Source organism: Rana temporaria, chromosome 1 (genome assembly GCF_905171775.1).
Source record: "Rana temporaria chromosome 1, aRanTem1.1, whole genome shotgun sequence".
Classification (NCBI taxonomy): domain Eukaryota; kingdom Metazoa; phylum Chordata; class Amphibia; order Anura; family Ranidae; genus Rana; species Rana temporaria.
In genome coordinates this window covers 393,292,452-393,312,898 of record NC_053489.1, presented here as the reverse complement: position 1 = coordinate 393,312,898, position 20,447 = coordinate 393,292,452, and the positions used below count along the sequence as shown (strand labels likewise).

General features: G+C 44.8%; 1 protein-coding gene across 2 annotated transcripts in view; it reads right to left on the bottom strand.

Annotated features, from left to right (window-relative positions):
- Positions 1-684: 684 nt before the first annotated feature.
- The window catches only part of SLC39A3 (solute carrier family 39 member 3), a 61,923-nt gene continuing 42,160 nt past the window's right edge, over positions 685-20,447 (bottom strand). For both annotated transcript variants that reach the window (XM_040322645.1, XM_040322644.1), the window contains exons 5-6: positions 12,299-12,579; positions 685-1,740 (exon numbers count right to left, since the gene is read on the bottom strand). In XM_040322645.1, the coding sequence (XP_040178579.1) occupies positions 1,009-1,740; positions 12,299-12,505 (939 nt within the window). In that variant the 5' untranslated portion in view covers positions 12,506-12,579 and the 3' untranslated portion in view covers positions 685-1,008. The remainder of the gene's footprint in view (positions 1,741-12,298; positions 12,580-20,447) is intronic.

The following is a 20,447-nucleotide window of genomic DNA, read 5'->3' as shown; positions in this document are numbered from 1 at the left end:
ATGAAGAGCTTAAGGAAGATGATTTTCTGCACACCTGTGAGACATAATTTCTTACAACCAGATCACAGTATGGGAGGCCTGAATGTTTTGGTTCCTAAATGGAACTTTAAAACTACTCAGGAAAGGCTAAACTTTTGAACTAAGAAGAATTCTTTTTGACACAAAAGATAATGGTCTAAAATGTATATTTCAGCCTCCTAAATCACTAGTCAACATTTTTATGACCGCTCTAACCTCTAACTTCTCCCCTCCAATTTCATAGCCCTCTCCCTGCCTTTTTCACCAGCTATCCAAGCTTAAATACCTTTGTTGCGTACGCTTGTGTCTGTTTTTTTTTTTTTCCTTTTTTAGAGATTGTCCTATTAACACTCTGCTAAAACTTTGTGCATTAGTACTGGTTGAACCTTGATGAAAGGGGCATACCCTAAAGGCTTGTCCTGAAAAATTACATTTAGTGCAAATTAAAAAAAGTATCACAGACGATACTCAATTGTTTGAGCGAGGGAGAGACAGAGACTAACGACAAACAGATATTATTGTTTTCGAAATCCCATAATGCCCTGCAAAAACACCAGTGAATAAGTGATCATGTATTAAATATTTGTAAAATAAATATTTTAATAAATAGAAGTAAAAAAAACAAAAAAAAAAAACACTCAAGAAATGTTTAAAAAATGTGTAAACTTAAAAATAAATAAAACGGAGCAAAACAATTATAGTTTCTGTCAAAAAAAATAAAATAAAAAAATAAATAAAAATAAGCTTCTATTAACAATAGAAAATGCTTTAAAAGGAGCGTTATAATTCAAGTCCTCCCATATCCCCCACTACCACCAAAAAAGGGAGAGCATGTTATACCTGGTATGCCATTTTCATGGAATAACCAATGTGCCTTTGTTACCATAACTAAAAGGCATAAAAAGAAGAAAAAAAAAAAAAAGAAGAAGAGGAAAAAAGTAGGTTTACTATTCTAGAAGATATATAAATACACTTACTCTTATCTACCATTTAAAAGAAGACTAGTATTGCTAAAACAGCATATCCAAGAACCAAGAAAAGTACTTTCAGTAAACGATCATATTTATCCTCAAGCTCTTTCACCAAAATTTCAAAAAAGGTAACAAAGAGGAAAGTCCCCGCTGCAAGGCCTTGTAAGAGAGCTGAAGTTATACTGCTCGCCATGTTCTGGGCACTCTCAATGGCCAATCCAATTGAAATACCTATAGGAATCATTATGCTCACTAAAACAGCCATCTTCACAGCATCTCTCATTGAAGTTTTTGCTTTTGCCATGTTCACCCCCATTGCCACAGCAATTAAGGTTTCATGAATTATAACACCTATAAAGAGGTTAAGCACCTTATCCCCCTGTTCCTGCAAGCCAAGTGCCAAACCTTCAAATACTGAATGGGCAGAGAGTGCAAACACTAAGCTGACAAGTCGAAGAGGACCAGACCTGGAGAGTTCTCTGATATTTAGACTATGAGAGTGGTGGCTGTGGCCTCTTTCATATTGGTTGTTGTCCTGGTTGGAGGATATAAATGGGCTTTCATATTCCGAGTCACTACCAGCATCAGATCCCACATTTAAGGTTTCCAAATCATAAAATGAACGTTTCTCTTTCCGGAATGTTAAGATTACTTGCTCCACAAAGACTGTGAGGAAAAATCCAACCAGCATAACAGTCTCTGCCAGTGGATAGTCTGTGCTGACATTGCCCATTTTTAGAACTTCCTCAAACTGAAAAACAAAAAAACATACATATGTTTATTAACACTTTGCACCACAAAATAAGGCATATTGTTTCATTCAACAGAGTGCCAATTATTAAAAAGTGTATGGATATATTTAAAAAAGATATTGAATGTTTACCACGATTTGCAACTCAGACACTTACTAGGTTCTGCTACTCTAAAGCTGATCTTCACTAAAAATACAGCTAGGCTTGCAGGACATACTGGGGTTGATTTACTAGAACCAGGAAGTGTAAAATCTGGTGCAGCTTCAGCTTCCAAGTTTTTTGGACAAAGCTCAATTGAACAAGCAAAAGTTACAAAACGGATTGGCTACCAAGCACAGCTGCAAGAGGATTTGTATTCCCCAGTTTAAGTAGATCAATCCCAGTATGTTTCAATGTACAATCCCGACACCTGCTGGAATAGATGAACTCTTCTGTGCATGCATAGGAGTGGTGTCATCCTGAAACAGCCAATCAAAAATCCCAAAAGCAGATGTCAGCATTGGCAAGGGACTGAGGAGAGGAAAGTAAAATAGTTCTACTTTAACCTCTTGAGCCTCTGGGAAACTCTCTCTAAATTTCCCATTATCCAGTTGTTTGCTTTTGGCAAAGTCTGTGTTTTGCACATTCATTATTTTGGCGTTTGCAGTCTACCCCAACGTATTATAGATTTTTTTTTAGGCTTTCAATTCGGTAGCAAAATTATGCATTTTACTTTAACCACTTCAGCCCCGGATGACCAGGCCATTTTTGCAATACGGCACTGCGTTGCTTTAACTGACAATTGCGCCGCCGTGCGACGATGTACCCAAACAAAATTGACGTCCTTTTTTCTCCACAAATAGGATTTTTTTTTGTCATATTACCTGTAAAATCCTTTTGAGTACATCATGGGAAACATAGTACGGCTAATATTCATTACCTGCTGGGATGCAGGGTTGTCAACCTCCCGCAGCATTTTTTACTGACAAAACATGGAAAATTTACTGGCGGAGCACATTTTTTACTGGCAATCCGAGAAATTAAATAAACTCCTATTGAAAACGAACACAGCGAATATTTGAACAGTATAAACATGATATGGAAACACTGACAATACCTATAACAAAGTAATTTGCTTGATTAACACTTAAAAAATCAGCCCGATATTTTCTGCCAATTGCAAAAATATAAAAAAAAAAAAAAATCACAGATTTCTAAAACTGTCAGTAAATTTACTGGCTGTTGGCAACCCTGCTGGGACAGCCCAGAGCAATAGTCTTGAGGGGACGGAGACACCCTGTCAAACAATAGCCATCAGAAATTTTGTGAATGTATGCCCTGAAGACCAGGTGGCAGCCTAACAAATCTGAGCCACAGATACCTGATGGCGAAAAGCCCAGGAGGTTTTTACACCCCTGGTAGAATGAGCTCTTATCCTAAAAGGGGGGAGCTTTATGTTTCAGACCATAGGCCTGAATGACCAATTGACAGACCCAAATGGCAATGGAAGCTACCTGTCTTTTCCTTGGTCCTTTTTGTCAGGTCATCTGTGGCCAGGTGACAAGTGCACCCCGTTGGGGTCAGGGATGCACCACAGGGTAGTGAACCCTATGGCCGACTGCTGCGATCAGAGAGGAAGCATGAGCCCAAGATGATTCCCCAGGGCGCGGAGTCTAAGACCCAGCTTTGTGTTCACCAGAGCCCCTGTACAAATCATTAGTAAGACCTCATCTGGAATATGCAGTTCAGTTTTGGGCACCAGTTCACAAAAAGGATATCGGAGAAATGGAGAAAGTGCAGAGAAGGGCAACCAAACTGATAAGAGGAATGGAGGAGCTCAGCTATGAGGAAAGACTAGAAGAACGACATTTATCAACATGTACAAATATATAAGGGGTCCATATAGTGAACGTTGTGGCCAAGTTATTCACTTTATGGTCAACACTAAGGACAAGGGGGCACTCTTTACGTCTAGAGGAAAAGAGATTTCATCTCCAAATACGGAAAGGTTTCTTCACAGTAAGAGCTGTGAAAATGTGGAACAGACTCCCTCCAGAGGTGGTTCTGGCCAGCTCAGTAGATTGCTTTAAGAAAGGCCTGGATTTTTTCCTAAATGTACAGAATATAACCGAGTACTAAGATTTGTAGGTAAAGTTGATCCAGGGTAAATCCGATTGCCTCTCGGGGGATCAGGAAGGAATTTTTTCCCCTGCTGTAGCAAATTGGATCATGCTCTGCTGGGGTTTTTTGCCTTCCTCTGGATCAACTGTGGGTATGGAGTTGGGTGTATGGGATAGTACTGTGTTTATTTTGTTTGTTTATTTTTTTGTGGTTGAACTGGATGGACTGGTTTCTTTTTTCAACCTGACTAACTATGCAACTATGGTGGTGAGGATGGCCTTCGCCGCAGCTGGATCCAGGTCGCAACCCCTGGGGTCCCCAAAGTCACGCTCCGCATGGAGAGAGGGGAAGCAGCAACCAGGACAAGCGATAGTGATGGGTAAGCCGAGGTCAGGGCAACAGGCAGACAAGAGTAATCAAGGAACAGGCCAAGGAAACAGGCAAACAGGAGAAGTCAGAGACGAGCCAAGGTCGGTACACAGGAAAGTAAACGTAACACACTGCAGACAGGAACAAGCTACAAACAAAGGTTGAACAGCAAAGCAGACTAGCAGTGCAGTGGTTAATATAGGCTTCCTGGGATGGCCTGGGGTGGAGCCATACAGGGAGGAAGGTGATAAAAGACAGCCAGAAAGAGGGTCAGGCCTCTAATGAACACATGAGACAGCTAAGCTGCCAGACTTTATTGCATATCCATGACACTTTTTTTTTTTTTTTTACCAAAAGTCTGATCCTCAGATCTCCGCAGATCTAGACAAATACACCTTGACTGCCTGGACAACGTCCAAAGAATGCAGTCGTCTCTCATCTGCTGAACGATGCTGAGAGCAAAAAAAAGAGGGCAAAATAATGTCCTGATTTAAATGAAAGGCAGACACCACTTTTTGGCAAAAAGGATGAAACAGGTCGTAACACGACTCTGTCATGGTGAAGAATGAAGCACAGTTCCCTGCATGAAAGGGCCGCCAAGTCCGACGCCCTTCTAGCCAAGGTGATAGCCATCAGGAAGGCTAGCTTGCATGACAGGAAGTCTAATGGAGTTTCCTTGATAGGTTCAAATGGTTGTTTCTGTAATACAGACAGCATGAAATTCAAGTCCAAAGGACACATAGGTGACCTAATGGGAGGAAGCAAGCGAGTTGCCCCTTGCATAAAGTTTTGGATCAGTGAATAGGAGGCTAAAGGCCTTTGGAAGAATACTGATAGGGCCGAAAATTGACCTCCGATTGTACTCAAAGCCAATTTGATTTCCACAGCTGACTGTAGCAAAGAGAGAATTCTCCCAATCACATATTTCCGAAGATGTAATTTTTTGGCTTCACACCAGGCAATATACAGTGAGGAAAATAAGTATTTGAACACCCTGCTATTTTGCAAGTTCTCCCACTTGGAAATCATGGAGGGGTCTGAAATTGTCATCGTAGGTGCATGTCCACTGTGAGAGACATAATCAAAAAAAAAATTCCAGAAATCACAATTTATGATTTTTTTAACTATTTATTTGTATGATACAGCTGCAAATAAGTATTTGAACACCTGTCTATCAGCTAGAATTCTGACCCTCAAAGACCTGTTAGTCTGCCTTTAAAATGTCCACCTCCACTCCATTTATTATCCTAAATTAGATGCACCTGTTTGAGGTCATTAGCTGCATAAAGACACCTGTCCACCCCATACAATCAGTAAGAATCCAACTACTAACATGGCCAAGATCAAAGAGCTGTCCAAAGACACTAGAGACAAAATTGTACACCTCCACAAGGCTGGAAAGGGCTACGGGGAAATTGCCAAGCAGCTTGGTGAAAAAAGGTCCACTGTTGGAGCAATCATTAGAAAATGGAAGAAGCTAAACATGACTGTCAATCTCCCTCGGACTGGGGCTCCATGCAAAATCTCACCTCGTGGGGTCTCAATGATCCCAAGAAAGGTGAGAAATCAGCCCAGGACTACACGGGAGGAGCTGGTCAATGACCTGAAAAGAGCTGGGACCACCGTTTCCAAGGTTAGTGTTGGTAATACACTAAGACGTCATGGTTTGAAATCATGCATGGCACGGAAGGTTCCCCTGCTTAAACCAGCACATGTCAAGGCCCGTCTTAAGTTTGCCAATGACCATTTGGATGATCCAGAGGAGTCATGGGAGAAAGTCATGTGGTCAGATGAGACCAAAATAGAACTTTTTGGTCATAATTCCACTAACCGTGTTTGGAGAAAGAAGAATGATGAGTACCATCCCAAGAACACCATCCCTACTGTGAAGCATGGGGGTGGTAGCATCATGCTTTGGGGGTGTTTTTCTGCACATGGGACAGGGCGACTGCACTGTATTAAGGAGAGGATGACCGGGGCCATGTATTGCGAGATTTTGGGCAACAACCTCCTTCCCTCAGTTAGAGCTTTGAAGATGGGTCGAGGCTGGGTCTTCAAACATGACAATGACCCGAAGCACACAGCCAGGATAACCAAGGAGTGGCTCTGTAAGAAGCATATCAAGGTTCTGGCGTGGCCTAGCCAGTCTCCAGACCTAAACCCAATAGAGAATCTTTGGAGGGAGCTCAAACTCCGTGTTTCTCAGCGACAGCCCAGAAACCTGACTGATCTAGAGAAGATCTGTGTGGAGGAGTGGGCCAAAATCCCTCCTCCAGTGTGTGCAAACCTGGTGAAAAACTACAAGAAACGTTTGACCTCTGCAATTGCAAACAAAGGCTACTGTACCAAATATTAACATTGATTTTCTCAGGTGTTCAAATACTTATTTGCAGCTGTATCATACAAATAAATAGTTAAAAAAATCATACATTGTGATTTCTGGATTTTTTTTTTATTATGTCTCTCACAGTGGACATGCACCTACGATAACAATTTCAGACCCCTCCATGATTTCCAAGTGGGAGAACTTGCAAAATAGCAGGGTGTTCAAATACTTATTTTCATCACTGTAAGTCTTCCAGACTTTATGATAAATCTCCCTAGCGACAGCTTTTCTAGCAATAACTAGAGTAGACACCACTGGTCCCAAGATGCCATGGTCCTTTAACACTCTGGCTTCACTAGCCATGCCGTCAAATTTAGAGACTGTAAATTGGGGTGGAATATAGGACCTTGAGACAGTAGATCGGGGCGGCATGAAAGCGTCCATGGCCCGTCTATTGTCAGTCTCACAATCTCCGGGAACCAGGGCCTTCTTGGCCAGGCTGGTGCCACCAGAATGACTGGAACCCCCTCTTTCCGAATCCTGCGCAACAAATGTGGAAGGAGAGGGATCGGAGGAAAAGCATAAACCAGGGCGTACTGTCTCCATGTAACTATCAGAGCATCTGCTCCAATTGGCAGAGTATCTCTTGTTCGAGACACAACCTGCCATAGTTGGTTGTTGAACCTGGATGCCAGTAGGTCGACCTCTGGCCACCCCCGACGTTGGCAAATTTCCTGGAACACCCCTGGGTGTAGGGACCATTGCCCCGGGAAGATCTGCTGGCGGCTTATAATTATATGGCAGATTACTGCCATACAGTTCTCTACTCCCAGGATGTGGACTGCCGATATAATTGGCACATGTTCCTCTGCCCAGGCTAGTATGTAGTTCACCTCCTTCAGAGCTGAACAACTCCTGGTACCGCCTTGGTGGTTTATATAGGCCACTGCCGTGGCATTGTCGGACTGAACCCCGATGGGGCAGTCCTGAAGCTCCACCGTCCAGGACCGTAGGGCCACAAACAAAGAGTACTTGGGTGTAGTATTACAACCCCTCAGAAGGGAGACCCTTTAATAGGGCTCACCAAGCCCCTATGCAACAATCCAGTTAAGCACCTTTAACACTGGTGACTCACGTGACCCGTGTAAGAAAAAATGAACCCCTGCAAGCGTCTGTTCAGAGCCTGCTCCGTGTCCCACAGCTGCCTTCTGGAAGCACCACGTTTGGCCTACACAGCTTAAATAAGCAGGGTGTGTGCCGGAATGTTGCGTGCATGCGCGGTCCCGGCGAAGGAGCGTGACTGTATTCATGTATAATGCAAATCTTTATGTGCCCAGATAAGGCTACTGCGCATGTGTGGCAAAGCCGCATGCGCCATGGCCAAACAAACTGCCAAGTCCAGCGGCGCTTCTGTGAATGCACGATCGTGCGCCATCATACAGGTAAAAAACAGCCAGACACAAGCAAAAAAGGTACACTTTGCAAACACCCATAGCTAGCCCAAAACTCCCCAGTATGGCCATCGCACACAGGTGTCCAGCCTTTAGCTAGCTTGACTGATTGTTACAATCACTGGGACACCCCACAATAATAAAATAAAAGGGGTTACACTTACCCGCCCAGGGCCACCTAGAAACAAAGGGCCCAATCTTCACGGCGGGTTCCTGTCACTTGGACCTTCAAGGACTGTGTACCCTTTCATGTTTAGGGTCCACTCCTTTGGACCTGTATAGCAGTGTTTCTCAACTCCAGTCCTCAAGGTGTCCCAACAGGTCATGTTTTCAGGCTTGCCATTATTTTTCACAGGTGATTTGATCAGTTTCACTGCCCTAGTAATTACCACAGCCATTTCATCTGAGGGAAAACCTGAAAACATGACCTGTTGGGGCGCCTTGAAGACTGGAGTTGGGAAACCCTGCTGTATAGCACCCTGCAGGAAATGTCTTAGCACTGTAGTATCCAGGATTTCCACTCCGCAGGGTCCAGCACCTGGGGACCACATTACAGGCAAAACCTTGCAGGATCTAGAGTCTTCTTTGCGAGGCTTGGGTACCATCTATCCAAGCATAAAAGCCTGTGTCAAATGAATCCGATCGGTCAATCCCTTGATTCATCTTGGAACCGTTTGTGGGACTAGAGATCTGAAGCTCAGAGAGCTCAAACAAACCATGCCATCCACCTTGTAGACACTGGTAAAAAACGGAAGTGCTTCCTGTATGGGAGGTGTTATATAGGGGATCACTTCCTGTCTAAAGACCTTTGGTTTACCAGTGCACATTCACCAGATGATGAAGTATAACCCTGACTCTGTGTCCCATGATGTATGAAAAAGAAAGCTCTCTTTTGGTGGTATTTGATCATCTCTGCAGATTTAATTGTTTTGCGCTATAAAACAAAAAAAGAGCGATAATTAAAAAAAAAAAAAAAAACACATAGGGCCGGATTCAGGTAGATCGGCACATCTTTCTGCCGGCGTAGCGCATCTCATATGCGCTATGCCGACGTAACACAGAGAGGCAAGCAGAGTATTCACAAAGCACTTGCTCCCTACATTGCGCCAGCGTAACGTAACCTAATTCAAAGTAGGTGGACGGTGGGCGCGATTCATTAAAATGAACCGTGACCCCATGCAAATGGGCCGAACGAACGGCGCATGCACCGTACCGTGGACGCATCCCAGTGCGCATGCTCAGAATCATGTCTAAAATACTCCATAAGATACGTCGAATCACTGCTTACGACGTGACGTAACCTACGCCCAGCCCTATTCACGTACTACTACGTAAACAATGTAAAATCCGACGGCTGTTCCCTGGTCCATACCTTAACATGACTTACCCCTGCTTTATGAGGCTTAACTTTATGCCGGACGTACGACTTACGTAAACCGCGTATATGAATGCGCCGGGCGCAAGTACGTTCGTGAATCGGCGTATCTCCCTCATTTGCATATTTGATTTGTAAGTAAATGGAAGTGCCCCTTGCGGCCAGCGTGAATATGCACCCACGATACGACGGCGTAGGAGACTTAAAGCGGATGTGCCACTAGAAAAATATATTAAAAGCCAGCAGCTACAAATACTGCAGCTGCTGACTTTTAATATAAGGACACTTACCTGTCCTGGAGTCCCGCGCCGATCGCAGCAGATGACGAGCCGATCGCTCGTCACCCTGCTGCTCCCCCCTCCATCCACGGTGAGGGAACCAGGAAGTGAAGCGCTCCGGCTTCACTGCCCGGTTCCCTACGGCGCATGCGCGAGTCGCGCTGCGCCCGCCGATTGGCTCCCGCTGTGTGCTGGGAGCCGAGTGTTCCCAGCATACAACGGGGGACGGACGGGAAGCAAGGGAAAAGCCCGTCTTTTTCCCGCATCGTAGGGCCGGAAGTGGGTGCAGATACCTGTCTGTAGACAGGTATCTGCACCCCCCTCCCCCCTGAAAGGTGTCAAATGTGACACCGGAGGGGGGGAGGGTGCCGATCAGCGGGACTCCACTTTAGAGTGGAGATCCGCTTTAAGTCGGTCGGATGAAGCCTATTTTCAGGCGTATCTAGTTCTATGGGCACGGCACATAGATACGACGGCGCACATTAACACTTATGCGGCGTATCTGTAGATACGTCGGCGTAAGTGCTACCTGAATCCGGCCCAGTATATTTTGTACTTTTTGCTGTAATAAATAGCCCCAATTTTTTTTTATAAAAAGCAAATTTTTTCTTCAGTTTAGGCCGATATGAATTTTTCTACATATTTTTGGTAATAAAAATGTCAAAAAAGCGTATATTGATTGATTTGCACAAACGTTATAGCGTCTACAATATAGGGGATAGATTTGGCTTTTTTTTTTATTAGTAATGGCGGGGATCAGCGATTTTTTATCGGGAATGCGACATTATGGCAGACATATCAGACACTTTTGACAAATTTTTGGGACCATTAGCATTTAAACAGCGATCAGTGCTATAAAAATGCACCGATTACTGTGTTCCCTGTGTGTGTGGGGGATGGGACTGACTATAGGAGATGAGAGATCATCTTTCCCAGCTCATAGGAACTCACGATCTCTCTCTCTCTCCTCACAGATATGGGATGTGTGTGTTTACACAAGCCATGAGCATCGGCACCCCCGCTGTGCAGTGGGCACCTGCTATCCCACTTAAAGGAACCGACGTACAGCTACGACGGTTCGCGAGATTTCTGTCTCCGCTTAGTAGATCTTTCTTCACTTCCTGTTGTCTAACATCTTACACTAGCCATTTAAAAAATAAAAATAAAAAAATTTAAACAGGAGGGAAGAATAATTACTTTTTTGTCAGGATTTATTTTCGGTCAGTCAACCCATAGGGCTGTCCTCTTGTGATGCCTGTGGCATCGGATATCACTGGGATATGAAGGCATGAACAGTAATAAAAAATAAAATAAAAAAATTATAACTAGGGGGAGTGCAACTGGGGGGATCTGTAGTGGAGAAGGATCTGGGGGTCTTGGTAGATCATAAGCTCAATAATAACATACAATGCCAAGCTGCGGTTTCCAAAGCGAGCAAAGTCCTTTCTTGTATTAAGAGAGGTATGGACTCCAGAGACAGAGATATAATTTTGCCCCTGTACAAATCATTAGTAAGACCTCATCTGGAATATGCAATTCAGTTTTGGGCACCAGTTCTCAAAAAAGATATCGGAGAACTGGAGAAAGTGCAGAGAAGGGCAACCAAACTGATAAGAGGCATGGAGGAGCTCAGCTATGAGGAAAGATTAGAGGAACTGAATTTATTCACTCTTGAGAAGAGGAGAATTAGGGGGGATATGATCAACATGTACAAATATATAAGAGGTCCATACAGTGGACTTGGTGTGGAGTTATTCACTTTACGGTCAACACTGAGGACAAGGGGGCACTCTTTACGTCTAGAGGAAAAGAGATTTCACCTCCAAATACGGAAAGGTTTTTTCACAGTAAGAGCTGTGAAAATGTGGAACAGACTCCCTCCAGATGTGGTTCTGGCCAGCTCAGTAGATTGCTTTAAGAAAGGCCTGGATACTTTCCTAAATGTACAGAATATAACTGAGTACTAAGATTTGTAGGTAAAGTTGATCCAGGGTAAATCCGATTTTTTTCCCCTGCTGTAGCAAATTGGATCATGCTCTGCTGGGGTTTTTTGCCTTCCTCTGGATCAACTGTGGGTATGGAGTTGGGTGTATGGGATTGTACTGTGTTTTTTATTTTGTTTGTTTATTTTTTGTGGTTGAACTGGATGGACTTGTGTCTTTTTTTCAACCTGACTAACTATGTAACTATGTAACCCTTCCACACACTGTGTTTGTTGTTGGAGAGATTTCCCTTCTGTCCTGACAAAAAGTGAGAAGAAATAACCCCAATATTGAGAAATAATAGTTTAGTAAAGCAAAAAGGAGACTCTCCACACTATGTATTACACAGGTGTCAGACAGAAAGGGAGAATATCATCTGGGGCAGAACCTGCAATAAAATACATTTTCTAGTTGAATGGGTAAACGTTAAAACCTCTGTCAATATTGTATTGCTGTTTTTTTTATAATATATATATTTTTATATTTATTACACACACACACACACACACACACACACACACACACACGCTCCTGGAGTAGGAGGCCAAAAGGGTTGGAAAAGAAGTTCAGGAGAGCTTTATGCAGCCCAGGGTTACCAGCAGATTTTTACTCACCTACAGCAACACAACCTAATGACAGGTTAAATGTAAGAAAACAAACAAAATCATGTTTATACCTTTTCTCTTACTGCAGGAAGCAGGGCATTGAAGCACGTAGCCAAGAATACTCCTCCAGCAAAGGAATTACACAGGGAAAGGATCCTTTGTGAATGGGAGGATCTCTCAAAATCTGGCACAATTAGCTTGACAGGCCCAAGCGCACCCAGCATCATCAGCACAAATACTGCTAGCAGGCACAACAGCTTTGCCACTACAAGATTCATTGTGATGACAGACTTGCTTGGAGATAACACAGAATGATGTCACGATCAGCCCAAGGCAGTAACAGCAGATTCAACTAAATAAAAGAAAAAGTCGTTTATTGGAACACTTTTCAGGTAACTGCACAGGAAATAGATAAGTCATTACATATCCATGAATGAGAGGGATGGCATTTTCATATTTGTATTTCACATTTCTAAGAAGTTTTACCATAGTAAGAACTAGTCAGGTGTAATTTTCCTACAAACCTTTCCCCGTTCAGCCCCACACAGTCTACCAGCTCTCTGCTTCTCCCATGCATGAATACCACAATTTCTATTCGGAAGAATCACTCACTCACTGCTCATTCTGACAGTGTATAGCTTTTGCTTTGAATTTTAAAGTGGCAGTTCTGCAGTGCTGAGTTAAATGAACAGCAGAAATATTTATTCTTGGAAAGCCCATCACTACATTGAGTTCAGTTACTGATGTGTAATGATGGACGAACATCTGACGGGGCTAACTTTCTCAAATGTCCGCGAACCGCAAGTTTGCGGCGGGCCCCATTGACTTTAATGGCAGGCGAACATTAAAAACCTGCAGGTCATATTTGCAGCCACAAAATACTTACTAGCTGTGCACAAACAGTCCCACAACATGGACACTGACCTACCAGAAGTATTAAGCGAAAAACTGGATACAGAAGTGTCGGCCATTACAGGCTCCAAAAATTAGCACACAGGGGTTCACCTGACAGCAAACAACTTTGTATTCTGTGGCTGGAGGTACATTAACCACTTTAGCCCCGGACCATTTTGCTGGTCAATGACCAGGCCACTTTTTGCGATTCGGCACTGCGTCGCTTTAACTGACAATTGCGTGGTCGTGCAACGTGGCTCCCAAACAAAATTGGCATCCAAATAGAGCTTTCTTTTGGTGGTATTTGATCACCTCTGTGGTTTTTATTTTTTGCGCTATAAACAAAAATAGAGCGACAATTTTGAAAAAAAAAAAATAGTATTTTTTTACCTTTTGCTGTAATAAATATCCCCCAAAAATATATAAAAAACATTTATTTTCCTCAGTTTAAGCCGACACGTATTCTTCTACATATTTTTCGTAAAAAAAAAAATTCACAATAAGCATTTGATTGGTTTGCGCAAAAGTTTTAGCGTCTACAAAATAGGGTATAGATTTATGGCATTTTTATTAATATTTTTTTATTACTAGTAATGGCGGCGATCTGCAATTTTTATCGGTACTGCGACCTTATGGCGGACACATTTTTGGGACCATTGGCATTTTTATAGCGATCAGTGCATGGATTACTGTAAAAATGTCACTGGCAGGGAAGGGGTTAACACTAGGGGGCGAGGAAGGGGTTAATTATGTTCCCTATAGTGTGTTCTAACTGAAGGGGGGGTGGGACTGACTAGGGGAAATGACAGATCGCTGTTCATACATTGTATGAACATGCGATCAGTCATTTCTCCCCCTGAAAGGACCGGGAGCTGTGTGTTTACACACACACACACACACACACACACACACACACACACACACCTCCCGGTTCTCACTCTGTAACGAGTGATCGCGGGTGCCCAGCGGTGATCGCGCCCGCTGGGCACGTGCATCAGCACCAGGGGCGATCAGGGGGCACGCGCGCGCCCCTAGTGGCTGAAATGCAAAATCACGTTATATTACGTGATTTTGCGCAGCCGAGCCGACATGCCGCCGTAAAACTACGGTGGGTGGTCGGCAAGAGGTTAAGCTATTCACCGGATTCAGAAGTGCCGGCCAGTACAGGCCCCAAAAATTAGCCCACAGGCGTTCACCTGACAGCAAACAACTTTGTATTCTGTGGCTAGTGGTACATTAGGCATTCACCGGGTACAGAAGTAAGTTCCGGCCAGTACAGGCCCCAAAAATTAGCCCACAGGCATTCACCTTAATTTAAATCAAACATGGTCTTCTGGTCACATGTGTTGAATTCCTCATTCATTTTGAGAAATGTGAGGTAGTCAACACTGTTGTGAGCTAGGCAAGTGCACTTATCGGTCACGACCCCCCCCCCCCTGCTGCGCTGAACGTCCTTTCGGACAGGACACTGGACGAGCGGCAAGCCAACAGATCCATTGCAAATTGTGCAAGCTCTGGCCAGAGGTCAAGCCTGCCCACCCATCATCACTTCTCAGTGCGTCCAGATTGGCCGTTAACCCGATGTAGTCGGACACCTGTCGGTCTAGGCGTTCCCTGATGCTGGATCCGGAGGACAGCCGTCGATGGGTCGGCTGAAAGAATGATCTCATATCATTAGTGACCAACACATCTTCAAACCGCCCTCTTCTTGAAGGCGCTGTTGGATTGGTACCGGCAACGGTTTCTCTGAGTGGAAATTCCTCTGCCAGCGCAAGCAAAAGCAGAATGCAGAATTTCTCAAAGCAAGGCCTGGAAGTGCTGCATTCTGATAGCCTTCTGTGATGGTGGTAACATTTCCGCCATTTTTTGTTTGTACCGGGGGTCCAAGTACGTTGCCACCCAGTACTGGTCCTTGCTCTTTATGCTTTTTATACAGGGGTCCCTCTTAAAACACTGGAGCATGAAGGCCCCCATTTGCACTAAACTGGAAGCGGTGTAGTGGCCTGGCTCCTGCTCATCATCCAGGATAATGTCGTCCTCGTTCTCCTCCCCCCATCCACGGACAACACCAGGGATCCCAGAAAGGTTTAAAGCATGCTCTTCTTGCTCCTCCTCATTCGCCCCGGCGCCAGCCTCCTCTGACTCCATTTCAGACTCCCGTTGTTGACTTGTCTCAGGTGGAGTAGCCCCCCCTGGGAATTCATACGGCATTGAGACTTCCTCATCTTCCTGCTCCTCGACGGCTTGATCAATGACACAACGCAATGCACGCTACAAAAAGAAGGCGCAAGGTACGATGTCACTGATGGCGCCCTGGCTACGACTGCGGCCATCAAATGGCCGCAGAAGTCTGCATGAGTCGCGCATGAGCAGCCACTGGCGCGGTGAAAAAAAAAAAACAAGCTCCCCAGAACCTGTCCTGCCGCAGAGTTCGTACAGGTAGTCGTTAACTGCACGTTTCTGCTGGAGCAGCCCATCAAGCATATACTAGGTTGAGTTCCATTGCATCGGGCAGTCACAAATAAGACGTCTGACGGGCAGGTTGTGTCGCCGCTGAATGTCAGCAAGGCAAGCCATGGCCATGGAAGATCTTCTGAAATGGGCCGAGATTTTCCTGGCCTGCCGCAAGACGTCCTGGACCCCAGGGTATTTGGCAACGAATCGCGGCACGACCAAGTTCAGGAGGTGTGCCATGCATGGCACGTGTGTGATTTTGCCGTTTTAGTGCGCTCAGCAGATTGGCACCGTTGTCGCACACCACTTTACCAACTGTCAAATTGAGCAGTGTTAGCCACTGATCTGCCTGTGAACGCAAAGCTGAAAGGAGTGCAGGACCAGTGTGGCTCTGGTCTTCAAGGCACAACAGAGGCAGCACAGCATGGCAACGTCTCACCTGGCATAATGGGAAAAAAAGGGGGTTAAAGCTGCTAATCAATGATAATCAAGTATTGAGAAAAAAAGCAAGCTGCGACACAAAAACATGTGATAATCTTGTGACAAAATCTAAAAATAATATAGTCGCGCTAAAGGTGTATATCTGAATGTATGAACCAAATAATTATAGTGCAAAAATTAATACTGGTGATAAACAAGTTCACCCTTAAATAGTGTACAATAAACCAAAAAACGAGTGCACAAAAACAGTGATGTATAATGTCTCAAAACGTCTACTGACATAGCAAATGTCCATGTGTTATCAAACGTCCATATTGTAAATAACTATAGGTACCCACAAATAAGGAAAATGTAATTCGCAGTGTCTAAAGAAAAATAGTGATAATCCAATCCCACCAGGAAGATGGGATAGGGAAGAAGAGTGCAGCTAATTAGACAGTTGTCCACCACCACCACAATGGATTCTTCCTCGTGCACACACACAGGTAAGAGGGGGGACCCTTACCGGATATGTTGGACCTCAGGTACCAAGGTCATGAGAGCTTTACAGATATACCTCTGCAGGGTTAAGGATCGCTGGACACCTCCTGAAATCCTCCTCTCCGTTCCCAGAGTGATCAATAGGGGTATGTAGGTGGCGCTCCCTCCAGTTTTAAGCAAATCAGACAAGATGGACCTCCTGTGTTAGCAGGTCATATGGGCCTGCAGATATAACCCTCTGTGGGGTCTTCGTAGGTCACATATGTGTGTGGCGCTCAGCTCCTACTGTCTTCTTTGCTTCGGTCTTGTGTCCCTGAGAATTTGAGCTGCTCATTCACACGATATTTAGAATCTTGTCAGTCTTGTTGTATCTTTGATTTGTATATTATGTCTCACCTGGCATGTCGAATAGGTTCTGGGGATCTTGGGCGGCGCAGCAGAAGAGACGGTTGAATCGGAAAAGGAGGAGTTAGCCGAGGAGAAGGAGAAGAAGAGGCAGGCCTGCATGTAATCCGTGGCGGCAAAACCAAATCTACATGGGTGCCACGGGTTACATGCTTGACGGCCGTCAGAAGGTTCACCCAGTGGGCAGTAAAAGTTATATACCTTCCCTGCCCGTGTCTGCTAGACCACGTGTCTGTGGTCAGATGTATCTTGGCACCGACACTATGTGCCAGAGATACATTCACTTGCCGCTGAACATGGCCATATAGCTCTGGGATGCCTTTCTGGGAGAAATATTTCCTTCCTGGGACCTTCCATTGTGGTGTTCCAATAGCCACAAATTTTCAAATGGCCTCCGACTCCACCAGTTTATATGGCAGTAGTTGGCGGGTTATCAGTTCCGACAAGCCAGCGGTCAACCGTTGGGCAAGAGGGTTATGCGGCATCATCATTTTTTTAACGATCGAACATTTGGGCCACGGAAGCCTGCCTTTTTGTAGAAAAAAATGAGGATGACATAATGGAAGGTGGAGTGGAGGACAATTGTGAGGATAGAGGAGAAGGAGAAGAGGCTGGACAGTGAGAGCCTGGAGTGTGGCTTTGTGGGTTCTGATGGCGTTGCTCCCACTGGACTCGGTGATGGGAGGCCAAGTGCCTTCTTAAGGCGGTCGTCCCTAGGTGAGTGTTGGGCTTACCGCGACTTATGCGTTGACTGCAGATGGCAACACTATTGTCAGCAGCGGACACGTTAAAAAAAGCTCACACTGCGGAGCCATGGGCCGGTGTCCTGGGAGCTCCAGATGTGATCGTACATGGTTGATGGCTCGCTCCTGATACATTAGCAGTCAGGTTTGTCCCTCCTGTACAATGTGAGTTCGGCCTGCTTCTCCTCCCTATCTGCTGGTCCATCTCTCACTCTTAAGGGCACCCACGTGACGTCTGTAGACACGTCGTCATCAACGTCACTTTCCCCACCACGAACAGTAGAGGTCTCGGAGTAGGCAGTAACAGCGGGGACCAACCTCCTTGGGCTGATCTGGATACAGTCGTCAGACCCCTGAGTGGCAGCCGTTGCTACCTCCTCTTCTGATCCAATGCCAAGAATGGCTGCGCATCGCAAATGTCTTCTGATGGATCAAAAGATAATTCCTGTGACTTAAGCGGAGGGTATATGGTGGTGGTAAGCCACTCAACCAAGTCTGGTGCGTCATTTGACGTAATCGAACGCACCTTGTGCCACTTTGGCTCCGGCCTGGTGCTCCTGCCCTACCCCTGTGGAAGGGCCTGCCTCTTCCTCTGCCTGTCATTTTTTTTAAATGACCCTGTCACAAAAGTCTCTATAGAAGCGCAGTATATGTGGAAGAAGGTATATAACACCCCTCTTCAATTTGTCGTTTTAGGGGGCCACTGGTTTATCACACCAGTTAAAAAACTTGCACATCAAACAATAGTACACCTATACCAGTCCTTGAAAGGACTTTTGTGGACCTGTCAGGTGATGGCAGTCACTACAGTCTGTCCTTGCTGCGCACACAGCAACCTGTCCCTACACTGACAAAAAGTATTTAAGTGTATTACACCCCTATATACTGAGTGCACACCAAACAATAGTAAACCTATACCAGTCCTTAAAAGGACTTTTGTGGACCTGTTAGCTAACGATTTGTGTCACTACAGCCTGCCTGTCCCTGCTCCACACAGCACAGCAACCTCTCCCTACACTGACAAAAAGCAGAATGTAAAATGGCCACCAGATCAGGTCCATTTATAGGGTAGGGGGTATGTCCATGTGCTGAAATGTCTCAATTGGCTGTCCTGTACCACCTGATGGATGTGTCAAAGTTCTTCTCAATGTAAAATGGCGGACCGCTGCGAATATCGCCAGATGTCCGCCTGTTCGGCGAACCGCGAATGAGCAGTTTGCCGCGAAACGACCGCCAGGCTATCCCTACTGATGTGTCTCAAACAAGTAGAAGTATAACATATACAATATTAAAAATTAGAGGAGTATACTCTTTGAGAGATACTTCCAACACTCTCAGCAGTGGTACCATCTTAATAGATCTGCCAAGCTACTGCGCACATCGTAGAGCACAGGTGTCGAACACAAGGCCCACGGGCCAAATCAGGCTCTCCAGGCAATTTCATGTGGCCCTTGCACCTCTCCTGCAACTGCAGGAGAGCTCCAGACCCCCGATGGTCCTCCTCCAGCCCCTTACTTTCCGCTTTCAAACAATGCATCCATCTTCTTCCCAGCAGCAGCATAAGGTAATGGGGGTGCACTGTGATGTAAGGGAGGGTGGAGGACACAACTTTTGATGGTGGGGTAGCTCTTGACATCTAATGTAAGGGGAGGTGATGCGCTGGACATCTAATCTTACAGATACAACCGGCCCTTTTGTGGGCAACCATAATGCTGATGCGGCCCACGATGAAATCGAGTTTGACACCCCTGTCGTAGAGGAAGAAATTGAATGAAGCAATGATGGTGCAACAAAGTGCAAGATAAATATTTTCTCTCTCCCTATATATATATATCTATTGCACGTAAATGGAGCCTCATTGTTCTCGTGTTACCGTACCAATTTCACTTTCAGGCCCAATTCACATCTAGCATAGTGGGAGCGCAGTTTGCATCTCATTTTTCCTGCGATAGGCAGCCTGCTGATTTAAATGGGCTGTACTATATGTGGCTTACGATACATATTGACGTTTTGTGTGTTGCGCGTTTTTTACTGTGCATTTTGCAGAATTTGCCCCTCGTTTTTTCACATGCCAAAATGTGTTTGGTGTGCTAATTAATGGCACTGAAAGCGCAACTAGTAATTATATTTGTATAAAGATGGCCATACACTAGGCAGATCTAAAGGAGATTGTACAATCAGATTGCAATCAATTGTGTAGTGCAAGGGCCTGCCTGATTGGATACAGAGTGATTGACTATGTAATCTGATTGTGTATTTAGACCCCTTTCACACTAGAGGCGTTTTAGCGCTAAAAATAGCGCCTGTAAAAAGCCTCACCTGCAATCCCAGTGTGAAAGTCTTTTTTTTTTTTTCAGTATGAAAGTCTGAGCGCAAGCAGCTTCTTTGCACCGCTTAAAGAGCGGTGCATAAGCCGGAAAAAAAAATAGCAGCATTTTACTGCCTATGCCCAGGCGCTTTCAGTGTGAAAGCACTCCAAGTGAGAAGGGTGATCACCGATTTATGGCATTTCAATTAAAAAACGCTGAGCTGGGAATGGGAGGGTAGATGATGCAGTGTATGCTAATGAGGTCAGCTGGTTACCTGAAGTCTGATCAGGAAGCAAGATAGGAGCAATAGATACATTTAGAATCATGGATGATGGACAGTAAGGTACGCATCTGTAGATTTTATGGAACGCTTTGATATTTTTGCAGAGAAAAAAAAAAAGTAGTTGAATGCTATATTGGTGCATAGGAGAGCTGGAATTTAGGAGGGGGGGAAAAAAGGGGGGGGGGGGGGGGGTGAACTTCGCCTTTAAAGA